This window comes from Thermothielavioides terrestris, chromosome 1 (assembly GCF_000226115.1).
Source record: "Thermothielavioides terrestris NRRL 8126 chromosome 1, complete sequence".
Taxonomy (NCBI): Eukaryota; Fungi; Ascomycota; class Sordariomycetes; order Sordariales; family Chaetomiaceae; genus Thermothielavioides; species Thermothielavioides terrestris.
Window position 1 is genome coordinate 9657235 of NC_016457.1, and position 16138 is coordinate 9673372.

At 51.7% G+C, this 16138-nt stretch overlaps 3 protein-coding genes across 3 annotated transcripts; 1 reads left to right on the forward strand and 2 right to left on the reverse strand.

Moving 5' to 3' along the window:
• The first annotated feature begins 7008 nt into the window (after positions 1 to 7008).
• On the forward strand, positions 7009 to 8473 carry THITE_2111001 (uncharacterized protein). Its single transcript, XM_003650996.1, has 2 exons — positions 7009 to 7751; positions 7836 to 8473. Exons 1-2 carry the CDS (start codon positions 7365 to 7367, stop codon positions 8082 to 8084), a joined length of 636 nt encoding a protein of 211 aa, XP_003651044.1. The 5' UTR covers positions 7009 to 7364; the 3' UTR covers positions 8085 to 8473.
• THITE_2111002 (uncharacterized protein) lies at positions 8474 to 11446 on the reverse strand. The gene has a single exon (XM_003650997.1). It carries the CDS (start codon positions 11263 to 11265, stop codon positions 8863 to 8865), a length of 2403 nt encoding a protein of 800 aa, XP_003651045.1. The 5' UTR covers positions 11266 to 11446; the 3' UTR covers positions 8474 to 8862.
• A 1232-nt stretch (positions 11447 to 12678) lies between these two features.
• THITE_2111004 (uncharacterized protein) lies at positions 12679 to 15806 on the reverse strand. The gene has a single exon (XM_003650998.1). It carries the CDS (start codon positions 15718 to 15720, stop codon positions 12907 to 12909), a length of 2814 nt encoding a protein of 937 aa, XP_003651046.1. The 5' UTR covers positions 15721 to 15806; the 3' UTR covers positions 12679 to 12906.
• Positions 15807 to 16138: the final 332 nt, after the last annotated feature.

The following is a 16138-nucleotide window of genomic DNA, read 5'->3' on the forward strand; positions in this document are numbered from 1 at the left end:
AACGTACTCTCTCTTTGCATTCCGATGCTCTACTACGATCCCACCGTTGTATCCACACCTCGTAGCTCGCTGTAGCGTGTCAGATGATTTGATCCAAGTCAGAGCAAACTGTCCGACTCGTGATTCAAACCCAGCACAACAACAGGCCCTATTCGCAAGCAACCAATCGGGGCGTTTTCGTCCGACAAAGCCCGGTTTTTGCTCCATTCCGAGCAGTCTACGGAACAGACAAAAGATGCAGGCGCTAGATGAGGGACGACTGGCCGCGTTAGAGCAGTTGACGTTGAGACTAGGTGGATAATCAATTACCGTGACACGTGAAATAGATTAGCTCCTTGAAGCAAGGTCCACGAGAGTGAATAACAGATAATTCGTGCCTCGACGTTAGCTGCTGTAGCACTGTGTGTAGCGCAACACAGCCGCCGGAATTGCGCTTGTGCCTCCTAGACACGTTGAGTCGGGCATTCTGCTTTTTTGCTGACGGTCGCACAAGAGCGACTCGCCGAGATCCGATGTCATCGACAAATACGGTGTTGCACAGCATGAGGGGTGCCTCTGAGTCTCCCGCAGGAGCTGAGGATTCCGACGGCGGCCAGCATCTAGCTTGATTCGTCCGGCCATCCCGGCTTACCACCAGCGAGCGCACGCCACGACCTCCCCGTGATGGGGTGAGTGCTGACATCGGGGAAAATGGTCCAGAGGGAACTTTGATTCTTCGGCTTTTGGTCTCCAGCTCGGGACCGCGGGGACCTGTCAGAACCAGCCCGGCCCGGGGTAGCGGGCCGGCCCACCGAGATTAGGATCCACCAGCTTGATGCCCAACTGCCGCCCAAGACTGGGCTCCTGATTAGGAGAACTCTCCTATAATACAATATCCTCAACACTACGATTGATTCCAGTTGTATATATTGCTTATATCGTAATAGCTTCATCTTCCTAAGCTAGTGTAGCGGTTCCAACAATTAAGAGTCTTATTAGCTTAAAAACCTAGCCCTATCTCTAAGTATATAGCCCTATATATAGCGCTTAGTAGTAACTACTATATCTTCGAAAGCTAATATAAAGATCGATATTATCCTAGCTAGCCTAGATAACTAGGTAGTTTAGAACTGTAAGTTCGTTAATAAGGCTAAGTATCTTGACCTACTTAACTACTTCAAAGGTAAGGCGGAGCTCCTTTTAAAGTTTATAATAGCTAATATCTATGATCTCGCCTATAAGTATATCCGATATAAGCTCTAGGAATATATCGTCGAACTATAGGCTTCTATACTAGCTATAGCTATAGGAGCTCTAGCTAATCTAGGAGTATCCGCTATAGGCGAGTAATAGCCTAGCATTGCCTCTATAGCCTAAGATAACGATATAGATTCCTAGACCTTCTCTAAGAACGAAGGTCTATAAGAATAGCCTAGTATCGAAGTATTGAATAGCTATTAGAGGAAGCTCTATAATAAGAGGGAAAAGTAGTTTAATAATAATATTACTATCGTTATTTTATAGGTTGAAAAGGATCTAGACTATAAATATAAGGACTATAAACGTTAAACTAATCACTTTACTTAGATACTAACCTTTATAACTACTATAATAGTGGCTAACTACTAGTCTACCTACTTTATAGAGTATATCGACCTTTGAATATAGTATAACAACCTTAAGAAGACTATTTAGTTAACTATCGAAATAATAATAGAGCTTCAAATATATATTTATATCTACTTTAATATATTTAAATATCCTAGAAACGTATATATTAAGGAGGCTAATTTTAAGAGGTAGCTCGTTAAGTAGAAGAACCTAATAGATAAGGCCTCCCTTTAGAAGATAAGTAAAGTAAAAGATTCTAACCTATAGTTCAACGAACTAATAGCTATACTAGAGAAGCTATTCCTAAGCTTTATTTCCCTCTATACTATAAATAAAATAGAGATCCTCGAGAAGCTAACCTTTCAAGATATAGCTATAGAAGTCTATAAAGGAATATACCTATTCCTCAAAAAGGCGTTTAATTGTATAGAGAAAGGATCCTTTCTAATATATAGCTCTAGAGAGAAAGAAAACAAAGACCTTAAGCAATTAGAAGATTAGAAGGATCGCTCTAAGCGCTAAGCTAATTATAAGGAGGGAGCTAGAATTAGTCGATCCTACTCTAAATATAAGCTAAATACGCCTATAGCTCCTAGCACCTCTATAAGGTCCTCGAATATATTAAGGAAGTGCTATATCTACAATCACTTCTATTTAACTAAGTAGTACTACTACTTAAACCCTAAGAGCGTACCGCCTAAATAGGAACCTAGAGAATATATTAAGGCTTATATAGAGGCCAATTTAAAAGCTAATTCAACTCTATAAATAGAGGCTAACAAGCTTTGGATAAAGAGGTCTAGGAATAGCCTCGCTAATAATACAAAGAGCGATATAAGCGAAGATCCGCTATTGCATTGACTAGCCGACCGCTCTAAAAGAGCTATAGCTATACTCCTAACGAAGAAGCCTAAAGTCTCTAAAGTAGATATAGTAGATACCAACGCTCCTAAAGAGGGTACTACTCCTAAAAAAAGCACTACCTAGGAAGAGGGTAACGCCCTTAAAGTAGGTACTGCCCCTAAAGTAGGTATCGCCCCTAATATAGACAACGCCCCCGACATAGGCACCAATATTATAGCGATATTTAGCCACTAGTATATCGTAAGAATATAGCGGTAGAGAGCTATAGGCAAATGTATAGCGAGCTTTACTATAATCCTAACTATATTCTAGATAGGCTAGAGATATCTCCTAATCAACTTAGTAATCCTAGATTTAAGGTCAACTATTTATATCGCTAATTATCTAAGTAGATTTAAAAGGCCTTTTAAGTTGGCTACGTCTAATAACTATATCTAGGTAAGTAAGTACCTTATTTAGATTAAAGGATATAGCAAAATAGATATTAAACTATAGAACAACAAGGGTGTTATAGTCCTTATATTATACAACGTAGCTTATTACCTAACCTTCGTATACAACATTATATTATTGGAGTAGCTTAATCAACAAGGGATCTAGTAGGACAATAGGCTAGAGAGTATACTAAATTACCTATTTAGACGCTAAGATTATATACTCTTTGGATATACTACAAAGAAGCTCTAACAATATATCTTCGAATATATGCCTAAGGACTATACGCTTATAGTCTTTGCTACTCGAATAAAGAGGCTCGATCGCTAGGCTCGCTATATAGAGAGTATAGTAGATACTATAACTTAGTACCTACGCTTTAGCTATATAGGCTTAAGGGCCCTTGAACACTTTGTCAATTGTTTATAAGGAGGGCGTATCAAAGGTATACCAACGTTCAAGTATAACGGCTATAGCTTTAGCAAGTTAAAACGTAGGCCTAATCGCATTCCTAGGCCATTGAACTATAGCCTAGACGATAGGATTGCCCTAGATTTATACCCTTTCTAGGAAGGCCAATAGCGCTTTAAATATCTACTATTAGCGATAGATCGCTATTTAAATATAATATAGGACTACTATCTATACAACTATAAGGCTCTAGACATTCTAGTAGCTATTAAATACCTTGCTATACTACTTAAAAGGCAGTACTAGCTATATATCAAGGTCCTAGAGTATAACAACGAATTTATATAGGCAAGTACTATCACTACCTAGATAGAGAGACAAGGTATCCGAATAGAGCCTTTAGCGCCTAATACGCCTATATAGAACAAAGGCGCTAAACGTTTAGGAGGTATAATCAAGGAGAAGGCTAGAACAATAGCTATCGGCGTATAGTTGCTAGGGCAACTATAGCTAAAAGTTATAAGAGCTATAATATATCTCTATAATAGGATACTATCTTTAACAACAAAGTAGATAACGTTGCTAGATCGCTTTTATATCTTCCTTACTAAGAGAGATAGCCTAAGAGCCTTAGAGTATAAGCTATACCAAAGGCATTTAAAGATCTATAATTATAAGGCATTTGCTATAATAGATACTACTAAAAAGAAAGAAAGGCGCTTTAAACGGTTCTAACTAAGAGCTTAGATCAACTACTTTATAGAATACGATTCTTCGAATATCTATTATATCTAGAATACTATTATTAACTAAGTAGTATATATATATAATATAATCTTTGATAAAAAGTAGGTATATCTAGGCAATCTAAAGCTTATAGCGTAAGATATTCTCTAAATAGACTTCGAAGAGCTAAAGCGCTAGCTCAATACTAGAGGCGTTGATAATGCTAATTAGCTAGATAATAGCGATCTTACGCCTATAGCTAAGGAAGAAGATACAATAGAGGCGTTTAGTATACCTTTAATAACCTTCGAAGAACTAGAGAAGAGCCTAGCTACTATCGAAAAAGTATTAGATACTATTGTAGTAAAAGGCGATACTATAGGCATCTTCCTAGAGTTCTAATATCTAACTTCTTCGCCTACTCCGTCAAGTACTTTGATCGTAGCTACTTTCCTAGGTTTATATTCGCCTAGAGCCTCTAAAGAAGTATTTTAACTATAGAAGGCCGCCTTCAATGTAGGAACGTTGGGCCCTAGAGCTATTAAACGTAGGCACTTAAAGAGGGTCCTCTATATAGAGGAAGAGAGAGAAGAGTTTACTTAAAAGAGTAAAAAGAAGGCTAAGAAAGTAGTTAGTACTATTAAAAAGGAAGCTAGTAGCGCTAAGAAGATCTCCTAAGAAGAAGTCGATTACCTATAGTAAAAAGGCAAGTTTAGATCTATCTACTAATCGATACTCCTACCTATATTTCGATAGTACTTTGAACTCGAAGATTATCTATTAGGCTAGCTATTCCTAGAGATAGAATACAATTATCTTCAAAGCTATAAAGTAATAGGCTCCTAAAAAGAGATTCACTACTATAACAAGGAGGTCTAAAGTAAATAGATCCTAGATTATATATAGGTATATATCTATAAGTTCAATAAGAGCGAGCACTTTATTAAATATAAAGCGAGGCTAGTAGTATATAGCAATTAGTAAAAGAAGAGGTTTGCTAAGGAGAACTATATAGCTATACTCGCTATATAATCCTTTAGAACAGTATTCGCTACTATAGCGAGGTTTAACCTAGAACTAAAGTAGTTTAATATAGTTAATATCTTCGTTAATATAAAGATCGATAAAGATATTTATATAGAGATACTATATAGCTATTGTAAACTAGGAACTATCCTAAAGCTAAAGAAGGCGCTCTATAGCCTATAAAAGTCTCCCCTCCTCTAATAATAAGAGCTAACGGCTACTCTAAAGAACCTAGGGTTCTAGGCTATATTGTAAAAGCCTTATATTATAACAAATAAAGATATTATCGTCTTCTTCTATATAGATAATATTATTTTCGTCTACTATAAGAAGGATCAATACTAAGCCAACGAAGTGATTAGCTAGCTATAAGAAAAATACAAATTTATAGGAGGAGATAACCTCCTATAGTTCTTAGGTATAGAGATTTATTACGACTATAAAAGGCGTTTAATTTAGCTTAGCTAGACGGCTTATATTAAGAAGATTGTAAGGTTAGCCTAGGAAGAAGGAGAGCTAGAGACTCTAATAGCTAAGAGCGAACTGCTCTTATACAACGATATTACTAGCTATAGCTCTATTAAGCTCTATTAAAGGAAGGTTAGCTTAATCCTATATATAGCTGTCAATATATACCTAGACATTGCCTTTATAGCCTCTAAGCTTATATAGTTCAATTAGAACCTAGGACTAGAATACTACTATATAGCTAATTAAGTATTATAATACCTTTATCGAACAAGGTTCTAGGCCCTCTAGCTAAGAGGAGAAAATATCTTAATTGTAGTTAACAATACTAGCTTCGTCGACAATAGTATCAATTATAAGAGCTTATAAAGTTATATTATTATCCTATTTAGAAGGCTAATCGCCTAGCGAGCTAGTAAATAGGATATAGTAACTATATCGACTATAGAGGTAGAGTTGTTAGCACTTATATAGGTAGCGAAAGAAGGTATATTCCTTTAACGCCTATTAGAGGTACTAGAGATCTATTTAAATAATAAGATCTTATTAATTTAGTACAATAATAAATAGATGATCTAGCTAATCAATACTAAAATATCTATACTATAGACGAAGCTAAAATATATTGATATTTATAACTATTGGCTATACTAAGAAGCTTAAAATAAGAGGGTTAACGTAGATTATATACCTTTGAACTAGATATTAGCCAATAGCTTAACAAAGATACTAGAACTAGAGCCTTATAGGAAGTTTATAGAAATATTCAATCTAATAGATATCTAGGCCTTTATTAAGATCTATATCTACTAGGCGATATAGAAGGAAGAAATATAGGGCTAGAGGAAGGCTCTAGCTAAATAGAAGGTTCGGTTTACAGTATAATATATAGGATTAAGAAGGATAGGTATATAAAGCTTAGTAGATTAGAGCGATAGTAGAAGGACCTTAATACTATAGAATTACTAGATTAGGAAGGACATAGTATTAGGAATAGCTTTATAGATTACTAGATTTGGCAAGCCGAAGCTAGAGGCTCGACCTAGGGGGGTATATCAGAACTAGCCTAGCCTAGGGTAGTAGGCTAGCCCATCGAGATTAGGATCCACTAGCTTGATGCCCAACTGCCGCCCAAGACTAGGCTCCTGATCAGGAGAACTCTCCTACAATACAACATCCTCAATACCACGATTAATTCCAGTTGTACGCATTGCTTGCATCGTGATAGCTTCATCTTCCTGAGCCGGCGTAGCGGTTCCAACAGGACCGTCGGGGCTACGTAGCGCCTCCGCCAAGCGAGGGCTGAGAGCTGCGCAGCGCCCCGGGCATGCAGGGCTTGGCCTCTTTACTGCAAACCTGGACACGCCTGCAGCCCCAAAAACCTAACTTGGTCGTTACCATTCCCGTGTCCCGAAGAGGCGTCCGCGAGGCCCGGGCGGCTGAGGCCGCATTCCCTTCCGCTTCCCGAGTGGCGCCGACGGCTGTGTGCCAGTGCGGCAGTACCGGCAGTGCTGAATGCAGCTTGCTCCAGGATGCTTGCTCCAAGTGTAAAATTGGCCGCCACAGAGGATCAGACAGCCCTGAGATTGCACCGCTCGGGCTGATCTATTGACATGGTGCGTCTGCAATAAGACGACCCAAGCCTGCGGGCATCCGGAAGCTTACATTGGGGAAGCCCCGAAGGAGCGCCATGCACGGTTTGACTTCTCGCACAGTTTCGCGGAGGGTTGGGACACAGATAAAAGGGCCAGAGTATTAAGTCTGGAAGATGCCATCGCTCTCACCCCCGCGTCGTCCCAATCCAGCGTCATCATTCCTCCCAGCGACCCGCCACGCGATCCAACATGCGCTTCGTCAGCTCTCTCGCTCTCTTCTCTCTGGCGGGCCTCGGCCTCGCCTCCCCCGTCGCCGACGCCACGGCCCTGCACGCGAGGGACGACTCCCCGTTGCTTGACACGGTCGCCGAGCCCGCCCTGCTGCGCCGCGGAGGCAGTGACAAGGGCAAGAGCAAGAGCAGGCACACGGAGACGTGCCTGTGCCAGGACGACGTCGACACGCTGGTCGACGCGTACGTGCGCATCCTGTCCAAGTGGAACGAGACCGCCGACGCCAAGTACCTGGCCGACGACTTCGCCGACTACTCGGACAGCATCAACATCCTGGCCGGCCTGCCGCTGGGCGGCCCGACCTTCCCGACCAAGCAGGCCTTCATCGACCACGAGAACACCCAGGTGAGTTCCCGCCTGCTGTCAACACACCGCCTCCTTCCCCCCCCCTTTCTTAGTCACTACTAACACAATGATAAAAAAATGCAGCCCGACAACCTCCCCCTGAAGGTAACCCACAAATCCCCCTACGACTGCAACCAAATCGCGGTGGTGTGGACGGCGACGTTCGGGGTGGCGCAGAAGCCGGTGCGCGGGGTGAGCATCCTGGGCGCGGCGCGCGACAGCAAGAAGAAGGGCGCGCCCTGGCAGATCAAGCGCATCGACGTCGAGTTCAACAGCCTTGCCTACCTGCTCGACATCGGCGGGTCGTACACGCTGCCGGGGCAGCAGCAGTGATTACCTGCTAGCAGCGTTGGGGGCTAGAGGCTGGTCAGGATTTGCTTGCTTCCTTGCTTGCTTGCTTGCTTGGCTTGTTTGGCTTGGCTTTGCTTGCTGGCTTGGCTTGGCTTGGCTTGCCGAGAGGGCCGGGTCAGGTTTGGGCAATCAGAATGATGGACTGGGAAGGGAAAGGGGAGGAATGCCACTGGGTTCAGCGCCAGAGGCGGGAGGGAGGTGTTGTTGGCAAGTCGGCGAAGGGAGTGGCGCGTTTGCTTAAAATGTCCGGGCGACCATGTCTGTTTGCTAAGAGAGATGAAAGCGAGGATATAGGCCACAAGAGTTGGTAATCTCTAATTCGCACCAATTCGAAGTAAAGGTTAGGTGCAGCTTCAATGGACTTGCCCGGCCCGGAGGCACCGTCCGTCCCTATTTTATTGAACGTGCCTGGCAACGGGTATTAGCTTTAGATTAGCCGATGAAATCCTCCTATCTAACTGCCAAGTCGGCTTGAGAGCCAAAGGCATCGCGGCCGTCCTAAGCTGCACCAGGTGTATGCAATGAAGACCCGCGCCAAGTCCATCAACGCCTTCACAGTATTCTCGCAACCAGATACCCAGCCTCCGGCGCACCCGTCCAACCTCCCAGTGCGATAGTATGCAATAAACCGACCCAAAAATCTTGATTCCGAAATGAAGTGCACCAACAAACGGTTGCACACACACCCTACCAAACGCCGCCCAGGAAAAATGCCAAAAAAACCTTCCTTGCCCGCCTCCACTCCCTGCCGTGCGCCAGCTCACCCCGACTCCTCAAGCACCTCCCTCAGCGCCTCCTGCACGACCGCCCCGTCGTCGACCGACACCTTGCTCGGCGGCGCCCGCCGCTGGTGCGCGGCCCAGTACTCGTGGAAGCCGGGCACCGCGCCCGGCTGGTTGACGCCCGGGGCGCGGAACACGGGTGTTGAAGCGGCAGCAGGAGACGCAGCCAGGGCGCCGGCGGTGGCGGTGGCGGTGGCAGTGGAAGCCGACGAGACGCTCCCCTGCGGCGACTTGGCCATGCCGATGGGAGCTGAAACTGCGCTGGCAGCGGAGGAGTCCACGGCGCGGCCCGAGAGGGAGAGCGTGGGGATCGCGGTAGCAGCAGAAGAAGAAGAGGGAGGAGGCGCCGCAGCCGGGGATAGGACGGGGGTCGAGGACGGGCTGGTCTCGGGGGAAGGGGCAGGGTTGGCCGTTTCATTGGTGCTGCTGGTGCTGGTCGCTCCCCACGGGCGCCAGGAAACCAGCTTCCCCAGCGCCGACGGGGCGCGCGACGAGCTTCGCCCGCCGTCCCTGTCGCGTTCCCGTCCCCGGACGGGAGTCGACACGGTCCGAGCCCCGGCCTGCCTGGCCTTCGGCACGGGCAGGGCCTGCGCGATGCTGTCCCTGAGGATAACGCTGCCTCGTTTCCCTCCCCCGCTGCCGCTCGACAGGGTGGGCCGGGCAGTGACAGCGCTGAGATTGGTGCCTGCCGCTGTGAGGCCCAGCGGTCGGAGGGCCAGCTGACTGGGCCGCGCTTTGAGGGTGTGGATATCGAGTCCGTTGGAAAGCGATATGATGGACTCGTGCGAGACGACGCGCCGGAGACCGCTCGGTCGCTGTTCTGTGCCCGAGTGGAACTCGGACGATGTCGGGGACAACGCTTCCCCAGTCCAGGGCTCGGCCTTGGGGCTGTTGGGGTCAGGATAGTCTCCAAGGTGCGGGGAGGTGATGCTTGGTACATCATCCGTTGTGTAGGGCGAGGTAATGCCGCGGGTGGAGTGATCATTCACGATGGAGCTGGCCAAGGGGTATGGCCGGGGGGATCGTCCAGGCGTGCCGCGCGACGTGTTCGGAGAGAACATGGCTGTCTCCGAGATTGTTCTGAGCGAGAACTCCGAGATCCTCTTCCCGTGCGCCGTCTTCCAGCGAGGCGACGCTGGGTCCACGCTCGTCGTCGGGGAGGCGGGTGAGGACAGGCCGGGCATCCTGTCAAACACGGAATCCCGGTTCGTGGAACGCGGAGAGCTCGGCGCCGATGATGGCGAAAACTCTGCCTGCGTTTCAGGCTGCAGCGGCCAATGAGTGGTTGGCTGTACCGCAGCGTCGTTCAGTGGCGTTGGTGATAGAGGCCCAGCCAGCACACTGCGCTGCCAGCGGGCGGACGCAACGGGCGATCCTGGGGCGGAGATTGGGGGCGGCGTGAAGATGCCCGGATTGAGGCCCTGCCTCCGTTTCCTCGGCCTCCGGCTCTCCGGCTTGTGTGTGACGTGATAGTGGTGGTGGATATGCAGTTCTTGGGAGACCCGCGGTGGCGTTGGAGGCTCCTTTTTCTCCAGCTCGGCTTGCAGCGTCGCGGGCGAGGCAGATCCATGGCCCTGGACGGGCTGGTGGTACATCAGCTGCTCCCGCAACGTCTGGATCTCGTCGTTGGAGTGGAGGAGCATCTCGCGCAGCTCGGCGATGCCCACCTGCAGGTTGGCATTGTCTTGCAAGAGGTCGCGCACGAAGCGCGACACCACGCCGCCGCCGTGTCTGCTATCCGTCATCGATCTGACCGCGGCGGCGCCCTTGAGCCGTCCCGCCGCCGTGTTGAGTTCCTTCTCCACGGCCCGCTGTCGCTCCATGCGCGCCATAGCTTGCACATGGCGTTCGCGCTCCTCCCTTGCCTCCTTCTCCATCCGCTCGAGCTGCTCTTGCAGGTCGCTGAGACCCTTCTCGGCCTGCCTCCACCGGTACATGGCCGTTCGTGCTTCCTCTTCGGTTCGCGCAATGGTGGTGCGCAGCACAACCTGCTCCTCCTCCAGCGTTGCTATCTGCCGCTCCAGGCTAACGGCCCTGTCGGCGGCGATCTCCAGCCTCCGTACTTCGAGCTGTGAATCGCGGAGCGTGGCCTCGAGCAGTTCGATGCTGCTCTCTGCCGTCTTGACGGCATCATTCAGCTGCTCCAGCTCGTCCCGAAGGTTGTGGTTCTCGTCCGTGAGAGCCTTATTCTTGGCTTCGAGTTCGGTGTTTTCGCGCTCCAGCTGCTCGATGCGGGCCGTGAGCTCGAGTCGATCACGTTCGGCGGATGCCATGTAGGCTTCGTGGCGTGCCAACAATGTCTGCAGTGCAAATGTCAGCGATGGGGAGCCGTCCTCGGGCCTCGTCTGGCGCGATCTCCATGTGACGTCCACCGGGTCCATGCTGTAGGCTGCAGTGCACGGTACGGTACACCTCCGGCAGGGGGGAGCCGCGGCCAGGCGCATGGACAATGCATGGTGTCGAAGCCGAACAGGACTTCAAGGGCAGGTCGGGGGCAGACAAAGAATGTGCGGAGAAACGCGGTCAAAGAAAAAGGAGTCACCGAGGAATGCGGCGGGATGAACTGACCTGACCCATTCGCGCCGCTGATTGCACGTCGCGCTCGACGCTCGACAGGATGGAGAAGTTGTGTCTCAAAAACACGCAGTCCTCCTTTCCGCAGCAACATCGGAGGTCGCCCGGAGAGGAGGACCCTTCGGCATCGACGACGGGCCCCATGGCGGTATGCGGCGGAGCACTATGCCGGTCCGGAGTGTCGGCCGCTCCGAGGGTCATGGGTGGCGGAGCTAGGTCGGGAGTGCGGACGGGCGCAGCAGCATGTTCGGGGCGTTCGGGTCACCTTCACGAAGGTCGAGCTGCGCCGGCAGACAAAAAAGTAGAAAAAAATCTAGAACAGTGCCAGACAAGCAGACGGGCATCCCTCGTCATCGAACCCGGGGCGGCGAGTCTCGAGCGTTCTCGGGCCGCTTGCCAGTTGGCACAAACGGGGAGAGGCAGTGGAGTTCCTGGGGACGATCGCAGCGGGTGGGGCCTGATAAGCCTCGCAGACGATCAGCTCGTCGACCATCCAGGTCCTGTTTCTCGCGGCGGTGGCAATGCCAGCGAAGCATAGCGCATCGTGGTCATTGCTCGTTGTCGCGCGTGAGGGCAGGCAAACGTCGGAGAGCGAGGAATGGAATCGTACGTGGCTGGAGGGGAGAGTTACAGCAAGAGGGGAAGCAAGAAAAGCGGCCTGCTGCTGCTGTTTTGGCCCGCCAAGAATCGGTTTAACGCAACCCTGACCTAATGCCCACACGTGTCGGGGCACGGGCCATTTCAGAGCCCCAGGCCCTTGTCCTCACCCGTGTCGCAATGACGAAGCACTTCCCAATCAGGGCTCCTCTGCATTCCGTTCCGGGCTTGGTGACTCGGTCTCTGCTCATCGATCCGTGTCGCGTCCTGTGTCGCGTCCCCAAACGCGTCCCCAAAACGGAAACCGACCCCCGTCAAGGGGAGATAAGGAGAGACGGCGGAAAAGGTGGCTCATAAATTCCGTACCCGCACCCACAGCAATCTGTTCATCTTGAAACTGCGGTCCTGATCAGCAACTCGGTCGCCTAAGGTAAATCGGTAACATCCAAGATGTGCTGCGAATTCACTGATGTTAGCCCTCTTAGCTGCCGCGTTAGGCATCAGCTTTACCGCGGAAGATACTTTTTCACAACATGACTTAAGAATTGATTAGCACCGTGGGCAATGAAACCGGCACAAGACAAGGTAAATAGAGGTTAGAGGGTGACCAGCAAGTCTATTGTCTGAGTTTGTCGGCCAGACTTCAGCATCAAACGAGTGCGGGCCCATCTCTGGCTATCGTACCATCTCCTCGCGGTCTCTCTCAGTTCTCCTCCACCATTAACCAATACCATCTCACCCCAAGCGAGCGGCGAACCCTATCCCATCATAGCCCGACGCCGGCGCGCAGCTGACTGAGCAATGTCAGGGACCCACCGCATGCACCAACCCCCAGCAAGTCGACCAGCCGTCTAGGCGAGAACGTTGAACGCGCCCAGAGCCATGGCCAGCGCCAGACCGGCCGTCATGTAGCCCAGCATGCCGGGGCGGGCGAGCGTCGTCGTCGCGGCGGACTTCGTGGCGTCGTGGACGAGCGCCTGGCCGATCTTCTGGCCGAGAAGCCGGCCCGGGGAGGCGGTGGCCTCGGGGGCAGGCGCGTTGCGCTCCTCCACCTCAGCTTCCTGCTCGGCGCGGGGGACGGTGGACCTGGCGACCGGCTCAAACAGGGCGCGCGCGGCGGCGTCGGCCGCCTCGAATGTCTCGTCCACCTGCCGCTTGGCGCTCGGGGGCAAGCGCACCTCGTCGATAACCCCGATCGGGCGCGGAATTGCCAGGCCGAGCATGTCGCGCTTCTCCTGAGGTTCAAGCTCCTCATCCTCAGGCTCACGCTCCTCAAGGTCGCGCTCGGCCAGCTCCTCCTCATCGTCCCGTTTCTGGTTGCTGAGGATGTTGATACCCTCGCCAATGACATCGGGGAGGATCTTGCCGCCAGCCTTCAGGATACTACCAAGGCCGAAACGGGGGTCGCGCTCCTCGAGATCACGCTCGGCCAGCTCCTCCTCATCGTCCCGCTTCTGGTTGCTGAGGATGTTGATGCCCTCGCCGATGACATCGGGGAGGATCTTGCCGCCGGCCTTCAAGATACTACCAAGGCCGAAACGGGGGTCGCGCTCCTCGAGATCACGCTGCACGGGGCCGGAGAGCTGGATAGGGTGGATCTTCCCTGAGGCAACGTCCTGGGCGAAGTCCTTGAGACGCTGCGAGACATGGACATTGAAGCGTCCCGTGGGGTCGCGCTCCTCGAGGTCACGCTGGCCGAGAAGTTGCTCAGCACCAGCGATGATGCCGCCGCTGATCGTCCCCGAGGCAACATCCTTAGCGAAGTCCTTAACACCCTGGGAGACATGGACGCGTCCCTTGGGGTCGCGCTCCTCGAGGTCACGCTGGCCGAGAAGCTGCTCAGCACCAGCGATGATGCCGCCGCTGATCGTCCCCGAGGCAACATCCTTGGCGAAATCCTTGACGCCTTGCGAGATCTTGAAACGTCCCTTAGGATCGCGCTCCTCGAGGTCACGTTGGTTCAGAAGCTGGTCAGCACCCGCGATGATGCCACCGCTGATCGTCCCCGAGGCAACATCCTTGGCGAAATCCTTGACGCCCTGCGAGACGTGGAAACGTCCCTTAGGGTCGCGCTCCTCAATTTCAAGGTCGCGCTGGTTCAGCAACTGCTCGGCACCAGCGATGATGCCACCGCTAATCGTCCCCGAGGCAACATCCTTGGCGAAATCCTTGGCGCCCTGCGAGATCTTGAAACGCCCCTTCGGGTCGCGCTCCTCGATCTCAAGATCGCGTTGGTTCAGCAGCTGGTCAGCACCAGCAATGATGCCACCGCTGATCGTCCCCGAGGCAACATCCTTAGCGAAATCCTTGACGCCTTGCGAGACCTTGAAACGCCCCTTAGGGTCTCGCTCCTCAATTTCAAGGTCGCGTTGGTTCAGCAGCTGCTGGGCTCCGGCGATTATCCCGCCGCTGATAGTGTCGCTAAGAACGTCCTTGCCGAAATCCTTAACACCCTGGGGCAGGTGGAAGCCGCCCTTCCTACCCCGAGGGTCCCGCTCCTCGATCTCGAGGTCGCGCTGGTTCAGCAGCTGCTGGGCTCCGGCGATCAGCCCACCGCTGATAGTGTCGCTAAGAACGTCCTTGCCAAAATCCTTGATACCCTTGGACAGGTGGAAGCCGCCCTTACCCCGGGGGTCCCGCTCCTCGATCTCAAGGTCGCGCTGGTTCAGCAGTTGTTGGGCGCCAGCGACGATGCCGCCGCTGATGGTATCGGCCGCCACATCCTTGGCAAAGTCTTTGGCACCAGCCGGGATGCCAATGCGGGGGCGGGTGAACTTGGGGTCGCGCTTCTGCTGGCCGCCATTGAGGAGCTGCTCGGCGCCGGCGATTATCCCACCGCTGATAGTGCCGCTAAGAACGTCCTTGCCAAAGTCCTTGACACCCTGTGACAGGTGGAAGCCGCCCTTGGAGCCGCCCTTGGCGCCGCCCTTGGGCTCGGGCTCGGGCTCGGGCCATGCCTCGCGCTTCTGCTGCTGCTGCTGCTGCTGCCCGCCGTTGAGGAGCTGCTCGGCACCGGCGATTATCCCACCACTGATGGTGCCGCTAAGAACGTCCTTGCCGAAGTCCTTGACACCCTGTGACAGGTGGGAGCCGCCCTTGGAGCCGCCCTTGGAGCCGCCCTTGGAGCCGCCCTTGGAGCCGCCCTTGGAACCGCCCTTGGAGCCGCCCTTGGCGCGGCCCTTGGGCTCGGGCTCGGGCTCTGGCCAAGCCTCGCGCTTCTGCTTCGGCTGCTGCTGCTGCTGCTGCTGCTGCCCGCCGTTGAGCAGCTTGTTGGCCTCAGTCGTCAATGTGTTGGTGATCGTGTTGGTCGCCACATCCTTGGCGATATCCTTGATCGCATCGGGGATATGGAAACCAGTGCTGGACGAGGAAGACGAGGAGCTCGACTTTGGCTTGCTCTTGCTCTTGCTTCCGGACTTGTGCGACTTGCTCTTGGGATCACGCTTCTGCTCCAGCCGGGCGAAGAGCGCGGCGTCCCCGGCGATGTCCACTGTCTGAGGCTCCGGGTCCCGCTTTGCGACGACACCGGTGAGATCGTTCACCCTGTTGCCCGAGCACACCTCGCCGGCACAGGCGGGGGCGTAGGGCTTGCTGTTGGAGGTGACGGGAATGGTGGCGGCGCTGGCGGCGCCGAGGACGGCAGCGATGGCAGTGGCGTGCTTCATCGTGATGATGGTGCGAGGTGGTTTTCGTGGGCTGAGCTGAACGGCAGTCACGGGTCTGCGAGGCGGTTGGACCGAAGTCGGCGGGCTGCGACTGGCGAGTAAGGGTTGAACCTAAGAGACCGTGTGGCGAGGGCTCGGTGGGAGTGAGAGGACTCGGCCGGCGAGTGGAGAATTAACCGCAAAGGATACAAGATGGACTCAGGGTATTAGGGGATTCGACCAGCGAAGGCTGATTGATGCTGAAGCCGGAACTTGCCGGAAACCCTGTGGGAAATATGAAAAGGAATGTATGTACAGCTTCACAGAAGCCGACGTGGGGAAAAGGAAGGAATGGACTTTTCCTGAAAGTCCCGGTGGTAAGGAATGTGCCGGTGAAGACCGTGAGTCGACGCTGGTGAGAGAAAGTCGTCAGTGAGGA